The sequence below is a fragment of the Lissotriton helveticus genome, chromosome 5_1, assembly GCF_964261635.1.
Source record: "Lissotriton helveticus chromosome 5_1, aLisHel1.1, whole genome shotgun sequence".
Lineage (NCBI taxonomy): Eukaryota > Metazoa > Chordata > Amphibia > Caudata > Salamandridae > Lissotriton > Lissotriton helveticus.
In genome coordinates, this window is record NC_136065.1 from 2,037,081,455 (window position 1) to 2,037,109,055 (window position 27,601).

Sequence of the window (27,601 nt, forward strand, 5' to 3'; positions counted from 1 at the left end):
TCTCTGATTGAGAAAGCTGGTCCTTCTCAAATATTTTTTCTCTAGCATCTTTAATAACCAATATTTTCACTTGTGTAGCACTTGCGAATGTAACTGTTTCTTATCCTCATCTAACCGCTTTGGGGTAGAGGAGGGATTACCTTCTTTTGTTGCCTTCCAAGTCAAAGCGTGTAAATAGCCGATCTGGGTATTCTTTCTGATTATTCATTCTCTGCTTTTTTAGGAAAACCGGTCTGTGGTTAAGGATGAGGCAGATCAATCAATTGTATGAAAACACTAGCGTATCGGACACCAGTAGTTCATCAATATTTCTTATTTTGTAGCATGTGAATGGAATTTCAATACGATCACTATTCCAAGTCTTTGTCAGTGCGAGGAATGGAGGTACAGGTGGAAATCATGCAAACCTTATTAGATACACCAACCTGATCTTATTAATAGCAACAATTCTTAACAAGCATTTACAATGCAACGGTTTCGCCTTTGGAAAAGTTAGAGCTATTGGCAATGTAAAGGACAATGCCATTTATTTATCTGTTTTCAAAACCAACACATAAATACAATTTTTTTCATTTACAATGCCAATAGCTCAAACATTTCCAAAGGCGAAACCGTTGCATTGTAAATGCTTGTTTTAAGTGAATCCAAACACAGAAAAAAGAAGCAGCTCCGCTCATGAATCATTGGTTTTCTACATCTTCACTTGACCTGCAATTCATAGGTGAATCCAGAAACGTCTTTAACGCTTCAGGAATTTAGCGAGCTTCCCGTTACCTTGATCATAGTTCAATGTGTTACTGCACAAAATACTGAAATGAAAGCCACGGTGAGGCAAGGAAACACTGGATATCAGAAATGCGGAAAAGTCTCACCTCTGCCAGGGCTGTGGCACATCAATTAGGTACGAATTCCAGCTACTCTCTTAGTTGCAACTAAGGAAAATAGAGTGCAGACGGGATGCCCAAACTGATTTCCAAATATTTATTTGTTGGTTTTATTCCACCACTTTTAACTCCTCCGAATTGTCATTTGACAAAAAATATTTTTCTTCTTCATGTAATTTCCTTCACAACTTGCTAAACAATGAAGTTATGAAATGTGTGTGATCGCACACAATTGATTCTAGACTGATGTCCACAACGTTTCATAAATATCCGTGTCTAGGAGGTTCCATAAATAGCCTGCTGATTTCTCTGATAAACATTTTTTCACAGTCATTTGCAGGAAATAGCGCATTACTTTAGAGAGTGTGTGTTAAAAACCTCTCAACTCCCAAGTGCGAATTCCCACACACTGCATTCACTTTGTACCACTCACACGCACATACCTGTGTAATTTCTCTCCTTAGTCCTGCCTGAGATTCTTGACCATAACTAGAGCCTGACTCTAGCATTCAAGTTCCCTCAGAGAATCTGAGAGTATTCTTTGGTGTCAGTGGTACAGCCTGGCGCTGGTTTGCCTACTTCTTGAACAGATACTCTGATCAGGTGAAAATTCAGTCCTTCAGGTTCTCAAACACTGACCTCCCTTATGGGGTATTTTACAACTGCAGACTCACACCTCTTCAACCTGTACCTTATCTTTTTTTCAGCAGTCATTCACAACTTTTTCCTTCACTTTAAGCTGCATGTCAAGTTCAAGAAAAGCTTTATTCGATTGTTAAATAGCAATCATAAAAGCGCACAATTATAAAATACATAAGCAATTTCATATAAAGGTTCATAATAAAGAAACATTACATGTGGTCACATTAAATATTATAATATCACAATCTTGAAAAATATAACCATCATTACTATGCAAGAAAAAACATTCAAGTAACCAGTTTCCTGAGACGAAACACTTTTTTCAGAAACGCTATGATTCTTAGAACTTCATTTTCATTATCCAATAATTTTAATGACAGTAGCGCAGGGCGACATTGGCGTAATCCAGATTGATTTAGAATAGGGACCAAAAACAGCCGCCTTTTAATGGAAAAGAATTTACAAAATAAAATAACATGAATCGTAGTTTGGGGGGAAATATCATCACAAGGACAGGGCCGGAGATCATGTGTCCAATCATTCATAACGGGAAAAGTAACTAATCTATGAAAGATCCCCAGCCTAAAGTGAGTTAGTAAGAACCTGTCATAAGCACCGGGCACAAAAGATAAGTAAGGTTAAATATTAAAAGTTGTTAAAATCAGTTGATTATGCAGGACAGTGGGCTTTGAGATCTCAGATGTCATTCTCAGGGTATCCAGCAGCATTAGGCACACTTTCCTCAGATCCTTTCTGGTTACTTTCTTAATAGAAGGAGGATTTAAAAAATACTGTAAATGGCCCAAATCCTTAAAGAAGTCATGAACATATCTCAGCCAGAGAATCCTCATTACTCCTTCCAATTTCATAATGTCTAAAAGGATATCTCTGTTCAGTTTAGTTTCATCTTTCGTTCATAGCCTGTGCCACAATAGCACAGGCTCTAGCCTGATTAAATCAGAGATAAACGGGAGGCCTAATTCAGCGTGGCAAATACACCCTGTGGTACCACTTGGAACGGCTAAAATGTATTTTAAAAAGAGTTTTCAACTGTCTGTATGGGGGTGAGGTCGGCAAACCCCCATACCCCACTCCTATATAGAGCCGCAGAAACACACTTTGCCTTATATATTTTAATTAGTTCCTCAGGAGGTCTTTTACCTAATTTCTTGGCAAAGATAGTGAGGGCAGAAGTAGTGCATAAAAGGGCCAGTTTTTTTGCTTCCACAGCTTGTACCCAGGAATCATTCTGGGAAAAAAGGATACCCAGGTAAGAGAATTTTTTAGTGGCCTCAATCTTTTGGGCTGCAATAAAAATATCTTTGTTTATCTTAAAACCTCTGCCACAGCGCATTTTAAAAGTTTTTGACGAGTTAACCCTCAAACCAAGTTCTTTCATAAAGAGGGTGAAACTATCCACGACGTGCTATAGTCCCACCTGTGTACATGACATCAGGACAGAGTCGTGTGCGTACAAGAGGGCTGGGATTGGACGGCCATCTACTTGAGGAAAATCCTGGTTATCTTTACACAAGGCTTCCTCAAGCCCATTTATATACAAATTAAAAAGCAATGGAGCCAGGACACAACCCTGCCTGACTCCACTCCTAATGGAAAATGCGGCCGAACACTCGCCCTTCAAGCCGTAGCGCATGCGTGCCCTAGCGTCACTATAAAAACATTTAAGAAAATAAATAATATTCACATCAACCCCCAGATCTCCCAGCAATTTCCATAGTTTCGAGTGGACTTCACAGTCAAAAGCAGCTGAGAGGTCCACAAAAGCTAAAAACAGGTTCCCTTTCTTGGCCCTCGTGTATTTCCCCACCAATAAAGAAAGATTCAGACCCTGTTCTACCGTCCCTAAACCAGCTCGAAAGCTATATTGCAAATCAGATTGGATCGAATTTTCATCAGCCCAATCCAATAAGCGCTCTAATATGACCCGGCCTGCTACCTTTGTGATGGAATCCAACAGAGAGATCGTTCTGTAACAACCCGGGTCATTCCTGTCCCCTTTTTTGAAGATAGGCACAATGGCAGACTCTACCCAAGTGGGTAGGAAACCGGCGTTACAATTTGCGTTAAAGACCTGCACAAGAAGAGGCCCCCACAGAGGTATGATTGACTTAAATAAGTCTATGGGGACCCCGTCTGGTCCAGGAGCCTTACCGCCCTGACTGGCATGTAAGGCCCTCTCAACTTCCTCCATGGTAAACACTAGATCCTTGGAGTGAGGAGAATCATTTATATCTCAAACCTCTACTGGGGGTTCTTCTCCTCCATATACCTGAGTAAAGGGCTTTATCCATTGATTCTCCGTGATAGCTATCTCAATAGTAGGGCCAGTATCATTAGATTAGAATGGCGTTCTAATTGCCTTCCAAAAACCTGCGCTGTCATTAATGACTGAGACCGAATGCAAGGCCTCCCAGACCTCTTTCCTCAGCATATTTTTCCTATCACTAATCACTTGTTTATAAGCCTATCTAGCTCTCCTGACATCTGTAATATTTCTTGGTTTTCTGTGCAGTTCTTTTTTTAACAGTGAATGGGCTTGAGTACACTTCGAATCAAACCACCCACTCTGGGCCCTCTTTCTCTTATGTGAGACTCTCTAATTACTTTAGTTATTGTTTGAAAAGACGCTAATAAGGCAGCGGGGATAGTATCTTCACTGAGACATGCCTCTATATATGAATTGCATTTGACAATTACTGATTTGAGCATCTCTGTTTGGTCCACCATAGCCCATCGCAGAGAATAACCATTTGTACGTGCGATTGTTAAGTTCTCTAGTAATCGATCGCTATTGTTAGTCCCTAAGATTTTCTCAGATGGCAGTGTGACAGTTAAACAGAGAGGAAAATGGTCACTAAGTGAGTTATCAGATACGTGAAAGGACCATTAAATGTTGATAGCATGGTAGCTGGTGATAAGCATAATTCATTAACAAACCCAAGGTCAAAGCTATTAATTAATTAATTCAGCTGATCCCCTAAGGCAGTATGACTGAAGTGTGAAGAGCAACTGAAGTGTGAAGAGCATGCACCTTCTTCACATAGAGCCCCACATAAGTTGTTTTCAGCACTTACACACAACATACAATTAAAACCCCCCACCAAAAGTAGCATTATTTCTCTCCTTTTACTTTTATTTAAGAGAATCAATGATTTAAACATGTTGTTAATAACAATACACACTAAACCTGGGGGAATATTGTTGTAAAAGTTGACCAGGGCTATGGCGAACATTGAATCCAAATCCAGAACAAGTATTTGATAGTAATTGTCATTAGCATACTCAGTTATCAGCTTTAAACTAAAAATGTTGGATAAATACACATACAAGCCACCTTTAGCTCTTCCGCTCCGATCTTCAACCGATGGGATATGATAAGTCCTATACCCATTTACATGGATCGCTTCCTTGGTCCCGGTCTCCTGGTAGCAAAGAACTTCATATTGTAAAACAAAATCCCACCATAATTGTATATTTAGTTTCGAATGGATTCCATCAATATTCCAAGATGCAATATGACAGACTGGATGCTCAACAACAGGTATGGGAGGTATAGGGGAGTTTGCACCCTCTGTTGGAGTCGTGATAGCATGTACTAGTTGAGTAAAGTCATTAGGGGCACCCTGAACTCTATGTGAAGGCTCATTACTAGAATCATAGGGCACTTGATCCCTCTCACCGTTTCATGCCATCCCGTAACGTGATTGGATTTTACACAGGACACAAGGCAAAGTCAATCATTGTTTCCAAGTCACTTAAAGCCTCAAAACGATTGTGTGTGGGTAAGCGATATCTTGGCTGCATAGTTTCCAAATGGTTTTCTGGTGCACGTTGAGGACCTAAGTTCATTGCAGGCTCTAAGGGGTGATAGAAATATCCTAAGGTTAATATGTTTATGTCGTGGGGTGTAACGGGCCCATTTAGACCCCTCTCAATGATAGTACGTACCAGATGTGGTGCCCTAAATGTTATAACAACACAATCTCCTCTTAATAGCTTTGGGGAGGAGCCAGCCTATCCGATCCTACGGACCATTTTAAACTCCGAAAAGAGGTGATCTTTCAGACCAGTCCTAGTAGTAAGGAAGTGAAGTGCCTTATTCCTTAGGGTTGACCAGTGTTCAAATACATTAGATGCTAAGGGAGGAACATTGGCCAGAACAACCATATACGGGGTAGCTTCTGGGGGTAAGTTTACATTTTGTGATGAATTATAGAAATTCTCACAATGCCCCCGTTGGTTTGTGCCATTTACAGCTGCATTATTACTTCCCCCTTCCGTCCCCCGTGTGATTACTCTGCTTGCTGTGAAAGCAGGATTATTGGGATCTAATGTAATAATCACATCCTTGCACTTCTTTTGCTCAGTAGTTACAAGATTAGAAGACCGACCCGCAGTATGCTTTTTCGCTTTACAGGATAGCGAGCATACTATTGGTTTGGTAGCAGCTGTCTGTACCAGTTGATGAGTGCCTTGCACCAACTCCTCAACATTTACTAGCCGAGCTTCTATGTTAGAGATTTTTAAGTGGATGGGCTCCAAAATGGTTGACATCAGAGACTCTAGTTTACCCCAGAAATTCTCGTCCTGCAATAAGTCACCTCACCTGGCTACATTATTCAGATGCACAGATTTCTCTGCATTAGCATTAGCACTAGTAGCATCATCTCCTCACCTGGCTACATTATTCAGATGCACAGATTTTTCTTTTGTCATTTGCTTTATGTGTCTTACAGAGAAAATACATTTGTTCCTGACTCCATCACGACGTGGGAGATCCAGGCCATCAGCATATCCAACGGAAAAGGTGAGTGATAGCTGGTCAGACTGTGACTGCTCACTGCGCTATTGGGGCAAACTTTGCTGTCAATCTAGGAGATGTGAAGGCATATTCTTATAGCTTAATGGACTTAATAGCAACCTCTCAGCAAGTACTGTGATACCAGGTTAATCTCTTTAATGAGGACACATTCCATGGTTCTATGTATTGGGAGATTGTTTTGTGGATCCCACTGGAACAGAGCCCAATTATTCTATGTTTGCTGAACTAATAATGCATATAAAACCCATTCTGCACAATTTTGTTGAAATGTGGCAGGTTGGTTAGTTACTTCAATATCTCTCCACTACATTAGAAAGTGTTGCAATGGGCATTATGTGTTTTCATTGATAAGGCGTGTGAATTCAACATCTCATGGCAAATGATTAGCGGATTCCAGAGCCCATAAAGCCCGACTTCAGTCCTAGGCTGTCATTACTTGCCTTGACCTCTTCTTTTCCTGCATGTCTTGAACCCATAGAGCTTGACTCTAACCTGTAGGTTTCACCACTGTGCCATGACTTCTTGATGAATGCAGGAACTAATGCATACATTCCTGCCTCAAGCCATGTGCTAATCCACACCACCTACCTCACAGCTAGAATTGTAACCCATGCATTCATAGCTAGAGTACAGAGTAACTTCCTTACTCCATGTTTTCTTCACAGTTAGAAAGTCAGCACTAGGCTAACCCATGCCTCTACCCCAACAGCAAAGGTGAGAACACATGGACTTATATCCTATCTTTCAAAACCAAGTCTAGAGTCATGGACCTCAGAATCCTCTCTTGAGCTCTCACTGCTAGTCTACACCTCCTCTCTTAGCCCAATTAAACAACCATAGACTACTGTCTCTAGCCCACACACTCGCACTACTTCCCCACACCACTTCCTTTAAATCCCTGAGGTGCTTTCGCCACCACACCACACATTTTCTTTCAGGCGCTCACCATTATGCCACAGTCCGTCCAAACTCTTGCAATTTGGCCAAAATTTCTCCCTCAGGGCAAGAAAAAAGAAGGCCCTATCGGAGCGCACAGGCAAAACTCCAGCAGTGGTAACAAAATATTCACAATCATCAAAGACTCAACTTCACCAGCCGCCACTACTAACTGCATCCCTCCTTTGCAAGAGTTAGGTGACAACTTCTCAGTATTATTCAGTGACAAAATCAAAGCTATATACAAAAGCCCTCAACTGGACTTGTTCCTTCCTCACAGGAAGAACAGAACAGTTAACTTGCCACCCTCCACATTGAAGGCCAAGAACCTCATGTTCGAGGCATGTGGGCTGCTAAATTCATATCTTAGCATTAGATCGCCGCCTAGTGTTGGGCTCGGATGATTGCACATTGTTGTCCTGGAAGAGTCTTCGAAGTATCCTGAGATAGGTGGCTCCTCCCCTGGACTACAGTGCGCATGGGCATCGGCTCCATCCCCAGATTGTTTTTTTCCGCCATTGGGTTCGGATGTGGTCTCGACGTCTTACTGTCGGAACCAAGTAAAACTATCTTTTACCGGCCAAAAGGCCTCGTTTTTCTTGCGTCGGTATTGTCTGCGCTCGGTCTCGAGTCTTCCGTCTCTTGAAGCCGGAATAAGCGGAGTTTTCTTCGCTTTCTAAACTTTGAGGCCTTCTCATCGCGACACGACAGCGAGCCTTTACGGACATGGAGCGGAGCCCGTTCAAGTACTGCCCGCTCTGTGGGTCCAAGTACCCACACATCGATCTACACCCTGTGTGTAACAAGTGCCTTTCACCGGACCACGACGACGGCAAGTGCAAGGCCTGTGCACAGTTCCGCTCCAAGAAAACTCTCAAGCTTCGGCGCGCGGTGCGCTTGGAAGCTAGGCAAGCGGCCCCAGATCCGGAGAACATCTTCGGCGACCCGGAAGAAGAGGTCCAGGGTCACCTTCTACAAATCTCCCCATCACAGACGGAGGTCGAGGCGGATCCGGGAGACGACGACGGAGTCGCGGGTCAGGTCCTCGAATACGTCGAAGAGGTAGGAGACGACGATGAGATTTATGGGGCCGCGGCGGATAGCTCTGCGGACGAGCTCTGCCCCGAAGGTTTCGAGGATACCGACCGGGACACGGGATCGCCTGTCGGCCTTACCCAGGACCCGTTGCCGCAAGCCACAGCCCCGCCTTCGGGCCCGGCTACGGACTCACTTGCTGGGCACGATGTTTCGAAACCGAAACTGAAACCGTCGGGGTCGTCCACACCTAAAATGGCCGACCCGAAATCGAAACTGAAACCAAAGGACTCGAGTGTCCCTAAGATGGCTGCCGTGCCTGTGAAGAAGTCGGTGCCCGTCACCCCGTCGGCTCCGTCGACCTCCGGTCCGCAGAAGCCGAGGAAGTCTGTCGATTCCGATGCTCCGAAATCGAAGCCGACGCCCGAGGAAGGGGCCCCCAAGAAAGATGGTCGGCACGGATCAGCGGCTCCGGCGCCGTCCAAGCCCGCCAAGGTTGGCTCCAAAGAGGCTACGCCCAAGAAGTCTGCGCCCCGGCCTCAAGATTCGGAGGGGTCGAAGACGGTTTCCGCGCCCAAACCGCACAAGGCCCGCGAGGACGTCGGATCCGAGGGACCGCTCAAAGCATCCTTGTCGGCGACGAAACCCACTGGCAGTGTACCGTCCCCCATTGCGGAGTCACTGCAGAGAATCAGGGAGAAAGCCTTTGCTCCATCGGCTCCGATGCCATCACCGCAGCCGCAAAAGGACGCTCCGGCTAAGCCTTCTGGGAAACTCCTTTTTCTCTTGCCACCTAAGGAGGCGCCGAAAGCGTTTTCGACGAAATCGGCTCCGAAACAGGGTTCCTCGCTGCCTGACCCTCTTCCACGTCGTGTACTCGAATCGGAAGACGATTCAGAGCATTTCATCGATGCTGCCACCGGCAAGCTGACACTCTATAAACGGAAGATCACTTCGGAGCCGGTGGACCCCTACGTCATCCCGTTGAAAAAGAAGAGGGTGCCCCTTGACGCCTCAGGCCTCACGGAACCGATTCAGCCTCCTCCAAGACGGAGCCCTACTCCCTCCCCAGAACACTCTGTGGGTGAGGAATATGATGAGGATGAACAGTACAATTTCCCTGTCGATGAACCTGATGTACAACCAGATTCTTACGACGACACTGGTGACCAGAACACCCAAGGTGTGGGCCAAGACCCGCAGACCTTTAATGCACGTGCATCCCCGACTGAGGACTCAGCAGGATTTCATGCACTAATTGAACGGGCGGCAGCCAATCATGATGTGGACATGCATGCCGACCCGGTTGAGGAAGACTTCCTTTTTGACACCTTTGCCATATCTGAAAGGACAGTAAAGACACTTCCTATGCTGAAAGGTGTTCTCAAACATGCTGGGGACATTTTTAAGGAGCCTACAAGGGCGAGAGTGGTCAACCCTCGCATTGAAAAGAAGTACAGGCCTGCGCCTGCGGACCCCGTCTACATCCGGGGACAATTGCCACTGGACTCTCTTGTGGTTGCCAATGCCAGGAAACGTGCCAACTCCCAGACAACGGGTGAAGCTCCTCCCCCGGATAAGGAGTCCAAAGTGCTTGAGGCAGGAGGCAAAAGAGTGGCTGCACAGGCGGCAAACTTTTGGCGCATCGCAAATACACAGGCGCTCCTGGCGCGTTATGATAGGGCGCACTACGACACCCTAGAACAGGTTATACAACACCTGCCCCCACAGTTCCAAGAAGGCACCAAAATGCTTATTGAGGAAGGAAAGCTAATATCAAACGCAGCCATCAAGTGTGCACTTGACGCTGCGGACACAGCTGCTAGGGCTATCAACACTAGCGTTATGCTGAGAAGACAAGCCTGGCTACGCATCTCAGGGTTTAAGCAGGATATTCAAACAACAATTCTGAATCAGCCAGTCAATCCTGATAGCCTGTTTGGTCCGGATGTTGACACCACCCTAGAGAAAATAAAGAAGGACACGGAAACTGCTAAGTCTATGGGGGCCCTGCAGTCCCAACAGTTTCGTGGCAGCAATTTTCGTCGCTCAGGTGCACGTGGAGTCACCAGAGGACAGATGGGGCAACAATCCCAGTTCTCCAAAGGTGGAACGCAATCCTCGTTCACTAAACAGAACAAGGGAGGTTATAGGAATAACAGCAACAGAGGTCGCGGCAGAGGAAACAACAGCTCCCGCACCTCTACTCCAAGCAAACAGTGACTTTCTGTCACTGCCCCCCGACCACATAACACCTGTCGGGGGGAGACTGCAGCAGTTCCTGCCCGTCTGGAGAAACATCACCACAGACAGGTGGGTGCGACAACTAATCCAGTATGGTTATTGCCTAGAGCTGACATCCACTCCACCCAACATCCCACCGAGGCAAAGGCCTATGTCCACAGAGCACTTGCACTTATTGCAGCAGGAAGTGGTGGCGATGCTGCAAAAAGGCGCAATCGAGCTCGTGCCGGTGGGGGAGGAGGGCACAGGGGTATATTCCCTGTACTTCCTTATTCCAAAGAAGGACGGTTCTCTCAGGCCCATTCTCGATCTACGTCCCCTCAACCTGTACATACTGTCAGAGCATTTCCATATGCTTACACTACAGCAGATTCTTCCCTTGCTAAACCAGGGAGACTTCTTAGCGACCTTAGATCTCAAGGATGCTTATTTCCACATTCCACTACACCCGTCACACAGGAAATACCTCAGGTTCACTATTCAAGGCAGGCACTACCAGTTCAAAGTCCTACCCTTCGGAGTCACTACGGCCCCGAGGGTGTTCACCAAGTGTCTAGCGACAGTGGCGGCGCACCTCAGGAGGCAGAATATCCATGTCTACCCCTACCTAGACGACTGGCTCGTACAAGCCAAGTCAGAGCAACAGTGCGCCGCAGACATGTCGACTACAATTCACCTTCTTCACGATCTGGGTTTCTCCCTAAATTACCCAAAATCGCATCTTCAGCCGGCACATGTCCGGCAGTTCCTGGGTGCTACGATCAACACCCTGACAGCCATGGCTCAGCCAAACCAAGTCAGAATCGACAGCATTCAGTCACTGATCCAACGATTCCGACCAAGACACTCCCTGCCAGCGAGAGTGTTCATGCAGTTGATCGGCATGATGGCCTCCTGCATCTTCATAGTCCCTCACGCACGGTTACATATGCGCCCGCTCCAGGAGTGCTTAGCGAATCAGTGGACACAGGCTCGTGGGCAATTGACAGACCTAGTGTTGGTTACCAGTCGGGCATACGACTCTCTGCATTGGTGGACTCCACACAACCTTTGCAAGGGCCGACTGTTCCACGAGCCCGTGCCGCAGATTGTCCTGACGACGGACGCATCTCTCCAGGGCTGGGGAGCACATGTGCTCACTTACACAGTGCAGGGACTATGGACGACGCAGCAACAGAAGATGCACATCAACTATCTGGAACTGATGGCGATCTTCATGGCGCTCAAGTCCTTCATTGTACATCTGAGCAACAAGGTCGTGCTAGTCCGGACGGACAACATGACCGCGATGTACTACATTCAGAAACAGGGGGGCACCCACTCGCCACAGCTGTCTCATCTGGCTCAGAGCATGTGGAAGTGGGCCATTCAGAGGAACATTTTCCTCATGGCAGAACACCTCCCGGGCAAGGACAATCAGATGGCGGATCTGCTCAGCAGATACAGCCATCAGATGCACGAGTGGGAGATACACCCTTCGGTTCTCCACCCGTTCTTCCAGCAGTGGGGTCATCCGGAGATAGACCTGTTCGCAACAAAGGAGAACGCAAAATGCCGACTCTTTGCCGCCAGGTTCCCTCACCCACAGTCGCAGGGGAATGCGATATGGATGAACTGGTCAGGCAAATTTGCATACGCTTTTCCGCCAGCCCCTCTAATACCGCTGGTCGCAAGAAAGCTAAGGCAGCACTCCGTGACTCTCGTCCTGGTTGCTCCAACGTGGGCACGACAAGCTTGGTACACCACGTTCCTCGAACTCTCAGTGGTGCCGCATCAAAGACTGCGCCTCACGCCCAGCCTTTTGACGCAGAACCATGGAGACATTCAGCATCCAGATCCACGACAGCTCAACCTGGCGATCTGGCTCCTGAAGTCCTAGAGTTTGGATACCTTAACCTACCTCCAGAATGCATGAGTATCATCAAGGAGGCGAGGAAACCAACTACTAGAGCATGCTATGCTGCTAAGTGGAAGCGTTTTGTCATCTACTGTACGTCCAATGACATCAACCCACTAGATGCATCTATTCCCAACATCATCTGCTATCTGTTACATCTCTACAAGTGCAATCTGGCGTACACTTCCATTAGGATACATCTCTCAGCCATAGCGGCTTATCTTCAGAACAGGCAGCACCTCTCTGTCTTCAGAGTGCCCGCCATTAAAGCCTTCCTTGAAGGTCTGAAGAGAGTCATTCCCCCAAGAACGCCACCAGCTCCGGTGTGGAACCTCAACGTCGTTCTCACCAGACTGATGGGGCCACCATTTGAGCCACTGCACTCGTGTGAGCTCCAATTCCTTACGTGGAAAGTGGCCTTTCTGATAGCTATTACGTCTCTGAGGCGTGTCAGTGAGCTGCAAGCGCTCACCATACAAGAGCCGTTCATTCAAATTCACCCAAATAGGGTAGTGCTACGCACTAACCCTAAATTCCTTCCTAAGGTGGTGTCACAGTTTCATCTTAACCAGACTATCGACTTACCAGCATTCTTTCAAAACCCGCAAACGGTGGCGGAAAGAATGCTTCATACCTTAGATGTACGGAGGGCGTTGATGTACTACATAGACAGAACACAACCCTTTAGAAAGACAAAACAACTCTTTGTTGCCTTCGCACCACAACACAAAGGCAACCCAATTTCTAAAGCAGGGATAGCCAGGTGGATTGTTAAGTGCATCCAGATATGTTATCAGAAAGCCAAGCGCACTTTAACAATACCCCCCAGAGCGCACTCCACACGCAAACTGGGGGCATCCATGGCTTTCCTAGGGAACATTCCTTTAGAGGATATTTGCAGAGCAGCCACGTGGGTCACACCACATACCTTCACAAAACACTACTGTGTTGATGTGCATTCCAAGCAGCAAGCAGCTGTAGGACAGGCTGTTCTCAAGACACTTTTTCAGGTTTCTGCAGCTGGCACGGGCAACCGCCGCTGATGGAGGGACTGCTATGTATTCTATGCTAAGATATGAATTTAGCAGCCCACATGCCTCGAACTGAATATGCTACTTACCAGTATGCATCTGTTCTTGGCATGTAGGGCTGCTAACATTCATATCGCCCGCCCTCCTCCCCGGTGCCTGTCGCAGCTGCAGATATACTATTGTATTTATTCATTAGCATGGACATCCTTTACACTTTCACTCCATCTCCTGCCACAATGGCGAAAAACAATCTGGGGATGGAGCCGATGCCCATGCGCACTGTAGTCCAGGGGAGGAGCCACCTATCTCAGGATACTTCGAAGACTCTTCCAGGACAACAATGTGCAATCATCCGAGCCCAACACTAGGCGGCGATCTAATGCTAAGATATGAATGTTAGCAGCCCTACATGCCAAGAACAGATGCATACTGGTAAGTAGCATATTCAATCTGGTATACCCCAAGGATCATCCCTCATTCCAATGTTTTTCAACTTTTACAAGAAGAGGACCTCATAAGATCCTCAAAATACTCTCCTAAGCAGAGTATACCCAACTGACTCTCTCTGTCTAACAAGGTCCCTAGTACAAAAACAACTAGGCCACATGCATGACCGCAGTAACAACACGGATAAAAAAACCAACTCCCCCAAACTAAACACAGACAAAACTGAAGTAGTAATCTTTGGAAGGAAAGCCTCTGCCGAGATCTCTAACTGGTGGCTAATTTATCCCTGACCTTCACCCACCCCCACCACAAATGCAAGAATTCTTGGAAGCATCCTAGACAACAAGCTCAACATCACAGCCCAAATAAGCGCAGTGACTACCTCCTGCTATCACAACCTTAGGATGCTACAAAAGATCTTCAAACGGCTACCTGGGAACACTAGGAAAACAGTTGCACAGGCCTTGATCACCAGCAGAGTCTATCATGGCAACACACTCAACACAGGAATCACAAGGAAGCTCATGAACTGGCTCCAGACTATTCAAAACACCACAGCAAGACTCATACTCAATCTACCTTATCGCAACCACATCACCCGGCACCTCAGAGAACTACACTAGCTCCCAATCCACAAATGTGCCCAGATATAACTACTCACCCACTCATACAAAGTAGTATACATCAGCTCTGCACACAATAATCGCAAACCTTTCTACCTCCCAGGGCCCTCACTGGCACGCATACCCTGTATCCGCAAATCCGGAGGAGGTTCCTTCTCATATCTCTCTGCCAAAACGTGGAACAGCCTCCCTCACCACATCAGAGCTTCCTGATTGCTTCTCGGGTTCTGCAAGAAGCTGAAAATCTGGCACTTTGATTAACCTCACCCGCGACAGCTGCTTTCCCACCTGCAAAGCACCCAGCTACTCTGATGGGGGATTGGCGCACTAAACAAATAAACATAGCAAGGCAAGGATTGGAACTATTATTTGCTAGCTACTCCCTCACAGCACTTGCTCACTAGCTACTCTCCCAAGGTCTTGCTAGCTGTTGCCACTAGCCAATACCTCTTCAAAACCCTGAGGTTCTTTCACCAAGAATTCACTCTTCTTCCCTAAAAGCCCTGAGGACTTCATTCTACAAGACTACATCTCCCTGCGCACACCAGGTCTAAATAAAATGGACTTGTGGGTAACTGGCAAATTTCACCACTCCTCCTGACTACCTCCTTTCTAGTAGGCCTAAAATCATTGGATTCTCCCCATCAGCCTTACGTTAAAGAGCTCACAAGTCTACCCTATGCATCATCCTCCAAAGAACTCTTGCCACCAGCCCACATCTCTTCTTTTTAAGTCATAACAAGCTTGTGTCCTTAAATCATACGTCCTCCCTCACGGTTAGAATTATAAGTAGTGGAATCCTGTCTTAAGGACTGGGATGCCACCACCACGCAATACCTTCAAAGTCTTCAGGATCTCTAGCCACTGGCCCGCACTAGTTCTTCACAGTAGAACTAAACCAATGGACCAAAGTCCACAGGCCTGCACTCTCCACTTGCTCATACCTTTCTCCCTCAAACCACAGAGGATCTCTTGCCACTAGCCCACACATCATCCATGAGGAGCTCTTTCCATTAGCCTGCACCTACTCCCTCACAGCTAGTGTTAGAACAGCCCACACCACTTCCGTCATAGTTCTAAGGAGCCCTATCCATTAGCTCAGACCTTCTACCATCACAGATTTCTTTCTCTATCCCTAGGTTTGTCCATAGATCACCCATGTTTATTCACAAGCAGATATAAAGTGTGCTTTCCTGATTATCTTCTTCTTGTTTTCCTAGGATTCTGTATTGCGGAACCACTTAGAGTGAAGGTTTTCCAGCCATTTCATATTTACCTGCCTCTACCTTATTCTGTCAAGCGTTTTGAACAGCTAGAGATTCGCCCAACCCTCTACAACTATGTCGAGCAGGATCTGGAGGTAAGCGAACATGAGGGTAATCTAACTAGAAGTGACATGCTATTCCACATTAGTATTGACTGGAGAATATTATGCTATCAGAACGTAGTAGACAAAATATCAACAAAGTAATTATATATAGGTAAGTGCAGGATTGCTTAACTCCTCTACAAACATAGTCAGTTGCTGAGCTGATCTGAAGACCAAGCCAGACAGCTAGAGGGTGGATGCCTGCAGGAAGGTGGTGTCATAATTATACATTTAATTTACATATTGCTATGACTGCAGAGACCACTCTGCAAGCTGAATACTAGCCATCATCTCTGGAACCCTCACACGCCCTGAGGTGAATATACATTAATGCAAACTGAGTGGCCTCATGATAGTCTCAAACCAAATCTCCACCCGTTCAACATAGATGAAGGGACCAGTGAGAAACAAAGAGTTCACTTATCAAGCAATTGTGCCTTAAAGGTCAAAGTGGCTGGGCCACAGACAGGCTTGAAATCAACTTTATCCAAGTCCTGCATGTCCAGCCAGTCAACAAATCTCCTGACAAGGTCATCTCTGTTTACCAGTACATCTCCATCTAAGCTCATGGGAAGCAGTAGCTGTCCTTGTTGGTTCAGCGCACATGAACGTCAAACACTTAATGTTGCATGCCCTGCTCCATCACTCTGTACTGATGGTTGCCTTAGGCACTGTCACCTCTGTATCAGTCACTGCTCCTGAATAATTCCATGTTTAGTATTTGGTAGCAAAATTGTCTAGGAGGTCAACCAATACCAGTGTCGTATGTTTCCTGTTTCCACGCTTTGATCTCTGCTGGCAACCTTTTAATTAGGTCCAGGTGTCTTTGGAGAGGGCAGAAGGACTCTGCAGCCGAGCCACGTCAGGTCCGGACAAAAAATACAAGGTGCTGGTGCCCCAAAATTCTGCAGTTGCAGTGCCCTTTTCCATCGTGCCCATGACGAAGCAGAACATACCCGTCACTGTGTTGGCTCAAGGACCATTTGGCAATGGAGACAAAATCACGAAGCTCCTAAAAATTGTGGTGAGTAACTCTCAGTAGTCTGCCTTTTTATCCCTCTGTGTCTTTTTTATCTTGTCTCTTTGTATCTATCCCCTCACAATCCTTAGTACATTTTCCAGTACTTCGTCATTCACAAAGAGTGATGAGGTGAAAGGGTGTAGTGTCTCACGTTTAGATGTCTCCTAATGGTTAAGTTACGATGTGGTATAATGGCTAGTTCGAGATGTGGATTAGTTGGTAAGATGCCTTGGCATCAAGCTGACATGAGATCTACTAGCCTACTTGAAATGTTGTCTAGAGGCAACGTTGGCATTCTTTACAGTGGCTATGTTTTAACTTGGCCTTGTGGCTACGTTATGATATGAACTGGTGGCTGAATATGAGATGTGGTCTACATGTTATGTTACAATGAGCTCTTGTGCTCGGATAAAGTTGCAATAGGGTCTAGTGCCCGGATTGAGGCATGGTATAGATGCCATGTTCAGATGTGAAGAGGTGGATACGTTTAGTTTGCTCTACTGGCCCATTGGCTTTGTTGATATGTAGTTTAGCAAGTTAGCATGTGATTTAGTGGTAGGCTGGGATTCATATAAACCCGTATGGCTTGGTAGCTAAGTGAAGAAGATGGCTGGTGGAAAACACAATCGCTGAGTGAGCAAGTGATTCTCACGAAAAAGCCTGAAATCAGCTGCCAGATTCCCAGATATTTGATTGCAAGTGTGCCTTGATTCTCTATATCACCAACATTGAGAGTGCCTAAAAAGCAGACCACACCAAATATTAAATTCTGTTTAATTTAGAACATGCAGGTTTGCACCTAGAGGTGTCTAATTCAGTTTTCTCTAGTAATCTATATTCCCCAGATCTCTTCCTGGACAGTCCATTTGCCCAGTTTCTTTTCCTCCTCTCTCAATCTCTCTGTCTTACTCCATCTCTTCAGTATCACTATGGTTTCTTCCCTTCTCTCTGTCTCACTCATCTCTCCAGTATCACTATGGTTTATTTCCTTTCTTGGCAGAGAGAGGGAGTAACCAAACTTGAAGAACAAACGTACAATCTGGACACCAATGGTAAGTGTGATGCCTCATGTCCAAAGGTTGGTGTATCTGTGCTGGTCCTAGAGTACATTGTTGTTGGTTCAGATACTCTTTTCAGTGCATCTGTACATTGTCCAGCATGATGGAAATTTCCTTTTGGGAACCTATGGGACACTTTGCAGATGAGAACGTTAAGGACTGGATACTGGTAAGGTGCATTACAGCCTACAGGAGGAGTGTAGATAGCTTTAGATCCAGATTGTTATGGAAGGTGGTAGAGTACTTTGTGGATTTTTTAAAAAATATTTACGGGGTTGGCTGGAAAACCAGTTCAACATCGGTTGAGAATCTGCTGGTCACAGGTTTCAATTCAACACTGTCTTTCAGCCTTTTACGGTGGATAAACAAGTGATCAGCAATTGAGCAACAATAATACTAATTAATAATCACTGCAAGGAACAGTGCGGTGTGTCCTGCCCAGTTGGTCAATATTGTGCTAAGGTGAAGACCTCTAAAGGCATGATATGCTACAAAAGGCTGGTTTAGGTATTCAGGCTTAAAGTTGTTGCAGCAGTTTCATTTTCCTTGCAGATTATATGGAAACAGTGTCTCCGGGTTGGGTTGGGAATTTTAGTCTTCTAAAGCCCAGTTGAGTTATATCCAAAGGTGACTCTTCTTCCGTAAGGACATTAACTAGGAAATGCCTGACATCCTAGTCCTTATTTCTTAATTAGGGCACAAACGTTGTTACCAAAACTTCCCCGGAAATACACACATCCAGTAGATGGGAGGGATGACTATTAATGTCATGTTTAATGAAAAACAACTATTGAGAAACTATGAGAAAACACTAAAAACGGTAACATCAATAAGGTATGGTATTTGACCTGGTCTAATGATAAAAGTATTATTCATATCAAACAAAATAGTTTAAAGTGGATACACCCATATGTGATATTGTGAGCAGTCTAGTAGCTGGGTGGGCGGAGTTAGTGGGTCAAGGGAAGAGGAGGAGACTGGGAAGAAAAGGGCGGTTAGAGTAGGGACAGGGACATGAATGGAAGCAAGTAATAAAGCTCCTATAAATAATATATATTTGTATGTCGTTATTGAAGTCACAACATGACAACTGGCGACGAGGGTGTGATTTGTGCATCTGCCACCCACAGAACCCTGAAGGAGTGTCCTGTCCCGAGCAGCGTAAGAAAAAGAAGAAACGCTGCTGTGGGAAGCGAGGCTGCCGCCTAAATCGAGAGGCCAGCAGTATATGCCCCTGCTCCACAGTTAGGCAACTGTGTAGAGCCCAGAAGGAGCGGAAAATAATAAGCGCTGGGGCGCTTAGAAGAGGTGTGTCTGATCGCGCCAAAAACGCGACTCACCCCCGATGCGGGCAAGTTGGCACGCGCTGAACGAGCAGAGGTCGGGAGCCCACCCCGACTCTGCCTACCACTACAATCCACGAAGGAGTGCCCCCTGATGTTGCCTGGTGCCCCCAGGAAAGCCCCACTGATCAGCGCTATCGAGCGCCAGAAAGACTGAGTTGAAGCGTTACACGACATCGGGATCTCACCCCCGATGTGTTGTATTTGGCAAGTTGTCGCCGAGTGAGCGCGGGACCCAGAGAAGCAAGGTGGGAGCCCACCCCAACCTTACCTGAACGTGGCAGCTGTGGAAAAGGTGTGGAGACCTGGAAAGTGCTGCCTTTGAGACCGGCTGCCGGTGAGTCCTATCTGAATTGGCCCTGGTGAGAATGAGCAGTGAGGAAGTCTCGTGTGAACTGAGACTTCAGTGACGGTGGCCATCTTGAAGTCAGGCAGCCATAAGGACAGTTCCCTGTGGAAATTATAAGCGGCCATTTTGAAGTCAGGCAGCATTGGAAACTGCAAGACAAGCATTGACAATTGTAAAAACAAGCATTGGCAACTGTTAAACAAGCATTGATGAGTGCAAAAACAAACATTGATAACTGCAAAACAAGCATTAATAATCACGAAGCAAGTATTGGCAAGGACAAACCCAAGCAAACACAAGAGTGAATTAGCAAACAAGCATTGGTAAAGACATGAAGAGAAACCCAACAAGCATTGGTTGAGCCAAGGAAATAACAAACAAGCACGAGTGAATGCAGAAGGTGAACAAGAAAACAAGCAGTAATAAATGTAAGTATACAGCAAGGACAAGCATTGGCAAATCTAAAAGGAACAATCAGTGGCAAGTGTACGGAACCAAGCACTGGCAAAGGCAAATGAGCGAACATTGACAAACGTGAAGGAAACAAGCCTTGACAAATGCAAGAAGTGAAGACCCCGAAGAGGGCAGAATTGCTGAAGACCCCGAAGAGGGCAGAAGTGCAGAAGACCCGGAAGAGGGCAGTCCTGCAGAAGACCCCGAAGAGGGCAGAAGTGAAGACCCCGAAGAGGGCAGAATTGCTGAAGACCCCGAAGAGGGCAGAAGTGCAGAAGACCCGGAAGAGGGCAGTCCTGCAGAAGACCCCGAGGGCAGAATTGCTGAAGACCCCGAAGAGTGCAGAAGATCAGAAGACCCCGAAGAGGGCAGAACTGCAGAAGACAGTACCAGAAGCCAAGAAATCAAATGATCCAGAGGCATGAGGAAATGAATGTCGAAGAAGCTGCACTAGTCTGGAACAAAAGAAAACTGCACTAGTCTGAAACAAAACGCAAGAAGAAGATGTCCATGTTGCCACATATCGTTGCGACAGCCCCACCGACTTTCTGCAGTTAGCACGCAACTCCAAAGAAAGCGGGAATTCGCAGAGACACGAGTCGCGCATGGTGCAGCTGAATGGTGGCCAGTTGACCTCATGAGATCCAAGCTAACTCACTGAAGCATACCGAGACAGTCGTGCCAGGGGCGGACAACATACAATAGTCACCCGGGAGAGGTGCACCTTACCAAAATCAAAGGAAACGACCAAACAAAGACTATCGGCCAAGGAGGGTCGGCAGCAATAGATAGGAAGCAAAGGGAACAGTCCTGTGACATTGTCATGCCACCACATTCCACCATCATGTTGGTGAGAGAAGAAACACATGCATCTAAGCCATGCATTGAAATACCACCCCCAGTGACGCAGACCAACAATCAGAGTTTGGGTCACCAATGGAACAGGTGGCTGGAATCACTGGATGACTTTCTTGAAACAACCGGTGAGCGAAGGGACGGAAAACGTCTACCATTGCTACGTCAGCTTGTAGGTCACGAAGGCCGACGCTTAATCAGAACATTTTCAGCAAAAGACACAGAGACATATGGAAAACTCAAAGAGACGCTACGCGCTCATTTCGACACAAAGGACGGCGTGGATCATGAACGCATCGTTTTCAACACAGCCCGACAGGAACCAGGAGAACCATTGCCAAGCTTCATCACCCGGCTGCAAAGTCTGGTACAAGGTTGCCAGTTCAACACATTTACAAATGAGGAAGCAGTTCGGCTTCGGATAATCGAAGGCTGTTCAGACTATAACACGAAACACAAGATCCTTCAAGGGCATTGGTCACTAAAAGAAATCATCAGGAAAGCTGATGTTGGAGTGCGGATCAAAGCAGGATACGCATCAGAAGAATTGCACACCATTGCAAGAACCAAAGATACCAGGAAAGAGACATCCCTTATGTTTGAGAATAAAGTCACCGAAACAAATAAAACCAGAAAGATGAAGGATGAAGGTAGATCGAAGAGAAGACGGCGGGAGAGACAAAATGACAGAGAATACTCCGAGTCAACAACACAAATGACTGAGATAATCCAGGACTGTGATAATGTCACTGACACAACCTCGGGGAGTTATTCAACCTTAAGGAGTCATTCAAAGTATGTCACAAAATACTCTGAAGAGGATGAAGTGTCAAGTGGGACAGATCGCACCCATGGACAAAACGGCAGCCTGCCCACCAAGCAGGCAAGAAAGACAAACTATAAGAGATGACCACGCCCGAGCACCTCACTGTTTGCCAATTGCTGGAGATGACTACGAAGAAACATCAAGCTGGAGAACACATCACACCCGCTGCGCAGATGTCAGTGCACAAAACAAAGGGGAAGAAGAAGCCAAGCGCAGAAGCTGGGCTGATTCTCGCATCCATGACATCCTAGATAACGGGGAAACTGAGAAGAGGTCATTAACAGCACGTGAGAGAGGCAGAGATGAAATACCCGAGGATCAAACACGAGAAACCAACACATGGGTGTCAAACAACCTCTCCAGTGAAATGACACCGCAGATACTTCGAGAAAGATACTCGGAGAAGTATCCCAAAAACAACTCCGACGCGAAGAGCAATTTGTCATGGCCTACTCATGTCAGAGATTTACCAGTCAAGCCATTCTACAAGGAACATTCTCAAAGACAATTGACACCTGAATCCTCTCACTCCGGAGACATGTCTGTCCGATCCTGGGGACCAACACAAGACTCCTCTGATTCCGACTGCATGTCTGTCCGATCCTTTGAGTCGGCGGGGTCAGGGTCCCGCCAACGACCACGGCATCAAACACCCGAACACCTCATACAACCGAAGGACATTCTTCCCGTCGAGAGCAACCTACCTCACACCAATGTTCCTGAACATTCCATCACCACACAAGCCAACCCCTCATGTCAGTCGCAGGGATATCACGACATAAAGTATATACCGTCACCCCTCAAGGGATCAGTGAGGTTGACTAGAAGGACTTACCGAACGAAGACAGAGATAACAGATGTCACACACTGGATAACAAAAGACTATCCAGTCACTCTACGAAGGAAACCTGACGTGTTGACAGAGACAGGTCCTCCTTAGATGAGAACAGAACGTACACCTTCTCAAATCATCAAAGGGGTCCCCAGTCCCAGACGTGAGCGAGAATGGGTGGGCCAACCAGAGGCAGCGAATGAGTCCCTGAACCGAACCAGAATTGTCATTTCAAATAAGGCATCCCAGTCCGGGATGCATGACGTTGGACAGGAGGACCGTGCTGCCCTCCACCAGACAAGACAAAGAGAAATAAAACGATATGCGGGTGCTGGGAAGAAAACCAGATCAGCACACACTCATGAAGAACATAGAGCATCTATCGCATCAGAGTCAGAAAGGAAAATAAACTGTCACTATCACGATGAGCCTTTCACAGCCACCTCAACAGGGGCACTCGTGATCACCTCGGAAACTGAAGATGAGTGGATGATCCAGAAACTCATCGGAAACCACCACGAATTGGGAAAAAGGATAACACATGATACATTTCGCAGTTTCAAAAGGATGCACTCCTGCCATCAAGGAGATTCTCAGCCAGGCAAGATGAAACGACACCAAGGAAATGGAGGCGTGTCTCGTTTCAGGACGGAAGTTTCGACTATCGCTCATCAGAAAGGCACCATGGTGAAGGCGGCATCGGAAAGCAGATGTCTCACCAGAGATGCGTCGCACTTTCAGATGTGTACTCCTGCCCTGAGAGAGTCTCTCCAGAGGATGAGCGGACAATCGGAGAGTGAGAAGAGTGAAAGGCCTGATCCGGCTGCAGTAGTCCAGAGACAGGACAATCAAGTAGGAGATGATTCTGAAGTTGGAGGTGTGTCCCTCCGACCTCAGCGAGACATTCAACGGCCACGATGGCTAATTGAAGAACTATGACCAAGTCAGTCATGTTTTGTTTTGTTAACAAAGGGGGAGATGTGATATTGTGAGCAGTCTAGTAGCTGGGTGGGCGGAGTTAGTGGGTCAAGGGAAGAGGAGGAGACTGGGAAGAAAAGGGCGGTTAGAGTAGGGACAGGGACATGAATGGAAGCAAGTAATAAAGCTCCTATAAATATTATATATTTGTATGTCGTTATTGAAGTCACGACATGACACCATACTAATTTAATTTGAAATTGTTCGAATTTCTCAGTGCTGCTCACGCTTCATTCATCTCAGGGCACCCTGTGACATCAAATGCCATTCCCATGTCAGATTCCGGAAGGTTACAGAAAGAAAGCTCTGTTGAGTCTATTGTTTATAATATTAAACACATGCACTACTAATAACTAAATAATATTACTGTCTATTCTAAAATAATGTAAACCCTGAGGCAGTTTCCTTCAAGAATTACAAAGTGAACCCCTGGTGCAATGTGTGTTAGTTAATGTAAAACACACGCAATATTGATATCAAGAGTTGCTAAATAATTGCCGAGCCTATTCTATAATATGGTCCCCTGTTATTCATTATGTTGTGGTAAATTCTAAAGTGCAAGCAATGCCTTCTTCAAGAATTGCTTAATAATGTTTCCTCGTGACATAAAATAGAGTAAAACCAGACATGGTGTGCTGTGTAAAATCTATAATGTTTATCCTAGATTTAAGTCCTTACCTTTTGTGCTCTTTTCAGTCTTTCTAAAGATCTCACATTTGTATATTGAACCAGCGGAAAGAAATTTTGTTGTTTTTGGTTTTGGTCTGCTTCAACCTTGTTTGTGTCTGCCACTCGCTGTGTTATTTTTCACTCCACTGTCTTTTCCTATCGCAGATTTACAGAGCAGGGCATTTGTGATTCCGGGGGCCGAGCCGTCAAATTTGATCCCCGATGGAGATGTTAGAATAAGCGTGCGTGTCAGTGGTAAGTCTAGACTTCAGTTGTTATCCTGTTGCCTCAAATAGCCCAAATTGTAGATTTGTCTTAGGTTAAAAATGCCTCTTCTGGCCATTTGAAGGACCCCCTATTGGCCTGGTTAGGATGGTTAGGTGGGACAAGAATATTTTGGACTAATTTCTAATTACTTCTTAAAGTAGGCTCTCTCTGTCAGTGCCACACTGCAGTATTCAAAAAGCTCTCCTGAAAAACATATGTGCCTTTTTCTTTTTACACGTCGACAGTGTAATGGGATTTTGTGAACCACTTTGTAACAAGCATTGGCATAGCCAATAGGTCTCACCTTTGGGACCTTATATGTGTTTAACCTTGCAGTACATTATCAGCCAGTGTCAGCGCAGGGTGAGCTATGGTGCACTAAACAGGTAGTCACTAGAAGTTCCTGGATAGGAATATACAGCGCTGGGTGCACTATGTTGCACTACCACATGTCGTTACTATAGGTCCCTAGAGAGCCTGATTTCAGCTCTTGGTGCTGCACTACTACAGACTGAAGGAGAAAATGGAGCCCAGAGTATTTGCTGCAAGATTGACAGAACCCAGTGTGTTCCAAGGCTCTTCCCATGATTGTCTTACACCTCTGTACACCTCCCAGCCATGTAAATTGTATAAAAGCAATTGAAATATTTCACATCAAGGCAAAAACTGTTCTCTTACAAAAGTTATATATGTTAATGTTATGGGTGTCTTATATAGCGCTCGGCTACTCCAAGGACTGTCCCGGCGCTTTCTAACCCACAGCAGACTACAGAGTAACTATATAGTTAGCCTCGTTATCAATTGAAACTTAAAAACATATTCAATCAAATTTGCGACACTCAGCCCTAATAACTAGATCTACATTACATATAGGTAAGGAGCAATTAGAAAAATATTTGTTGAAAGCCGATTTAACATATACCAGACGGTGAGTGAGAAGTGGTCATTCGATAGGTTTAAAATGGTTCATCCCATTTCAGAAGTGCATTTTATAGAAAAACGCATGCTATAATATTAGAAGCACAGCTTGAAGCGACAGGATACCCGAATGAGTGATAAAGAATGGATGTGACTAGGATTTGCAAATAATATAAGATTCCTCTGAAATTACCAATAAGCAATAAATCATCGTTAATTTGTCAATTTCAAAGAATGGAAATATCCGTTTCATAGCAAGTTTCAGCATAAGAGACTATTCTCCAATAACCTTTGCATATCTCTGCTGAGCATGGAAAACAAGATATTACCTCTTAATTATTTATACGAGAATGTAAGAAACCTTTCCCTAAACTGTTTTTTTAAATTTGAGAATAATCATGATGTATCTGTGCAACAAATTATGAACATAGGTTGTCTAAACACCACTATTAGTATGAAAGTGAAAAGCAGGAAATTGGACACCACATACAGGACCTATCTTCAGTAATGTCATTATGGCTCAACATTTGTAGAGGGCGCAGTTCGCAATTTTATTTATTCACAGATATTTGTTACACTGTAGGGTCTAAAAGTTAAACATTTCACCAATACCTTGCAGACAATGGCCAGTAGATGGAGCTCAAGTACAGTACAAGAACATGACCGCGAGCAGGCAAATGCAAACAGCTCTTTTCAAGCATTTGTGTTTGTGCCAGCATCGGCGCACGCGCTCCCGCAAGTTGGATGCCAGCACAAGCAGGAGTGCTTGAAAAGAGCGGACCAATTTCTAAAGGTCATCTCCTAGAGCAACGCATGCGCGCTGCCTAGGCAAGACCTAAAAAAGGTTCCACAAGTTGGAAAGTGACAAAGCCAAAGGAAGACTCCATGTATTTTTACATTCTAAAAAGCAGTCCTTAGAGGGCAGAAAAGTAACATAAATGTGCATCTTTAAAGGAAGCTTTTCAATTGTGTGTTAGAAATCTTCGGTGTTCCTGCAAGGATCAAGTCCTGACTATTTTGTATGCTAAACACAAGTGCCATGGGGCAGACAAAGAAACAGAAAGCTGGGAAGCAGAAAAAGTGACTGTATTAGTACTCGGAAGGGCAGAAATTAAATTGGCTGACGGGCTTACATAACACCAGCTACCCCTCCCGCTGCCCAGGATTAAGGCTCCTTGTTGATGGTCTCGGGTGATGTCTTTCACAGATAGATAGAGGTTACAATAACGTCTAAAATCAGTGCCACTCAGTCATATATTCATTTCACACGCTGTATAGATGAAACGCCTGTTTTTCAGACATAAGCACCCTCCCTAATCCATTAGATATTAATAGTATTTGCAGCATTGCTCCTTGGTTGTTTTGGTGCCATAAGTATTTTGTTCCTATCTGTAGGGCTTGGTTACCGGTGTGTTCCATACTTCTTTACAATAATATCAGTTTCAAAACCTGCCCTTCTTTCTATCACCCGAACTGCTCAATGTATTCTATTTCATAACATTGCTTACAGCAGTAATTTATTGTGCAAACTACCCAAAAAAGCTAATGACAGAAATCCTGATGCGCAGTGTTTCTTCGGAGGATTTAAGCTTATGAAATTCTCCCGTACGCAACATTTCTTATTAAAAATATTGAAATTGAAATTCATACAGTAGGAAGATCATGTTTGTGACTTCCAATACTTCTCGTATTCCAATGAATAACCAGCGACTGGTGCATTTGTTGCAAATCTATAGGTCATGACATTCAGTTTTAGAATTCGATTAATTGTGTGAAAAACATTCTTAATTGTGCGAAATACACATTCCTTAATGTAGGAATTAGGAGCTTATATTAACAGTGTTAATACTAAGTTTGGCATTCAAATCCTCTGTAAGTATAAGGTCACACTCTTGGGGCAGTGACACCCCCCTTAATATTATCTACAAAATCAAACAAATTAGAGAAATGTACTTTAATTTAATTTAATTTAGTTGGGGAGAGAATGTGGATTAACGGCGAGAGCGAACGACCTCGGAGCTGGGGAACCAGGTTTGAGTCTCGGCAGGGACGCTCAACATTCTGTGATTCTGGGCAAATCA

At 45.4% G+C, this 27,601-nt stretch overlaps 1 protein-coding gene across 1 annotated transcript in view; it reads left to right on the plus strand.

Moving 5' to 3' along the window:
* Nucleotides 1–27,601, plus strand: part of LOC144756224 (complement C4-like) — a 1,111,910-nt gene that overhangs the window by 533,724 nt on the left and 550,585 nt on the right. Inside the window, exons 19-23 of the mRNA XM_078645841.1 lie at nucleotides 6,284–6,354; nucleotides 15,803–15,942; nucleotides 16,766–16,975; nucleotides 17,973–18,024; nucleotides 24,501–24,590. Coding sequence (XP_078501967.1) covers nucleotides 6,284–6,354; nucleotides 15,803–15,942; nucleotides 16,766–16,975; nucleotides 17,973–18,024; nucleotides 24,501–24,590 — 563 coding nt within the window. The remainder of the gene's footprint in view (nucleotides 1–6,283; nucleotides 6,355–15,802; nucleotides 15,943–16,765; nucleotides 16,976–17,972; nucleotides 18,025–24,500; nucleotides 24,591–27,601) is intronic.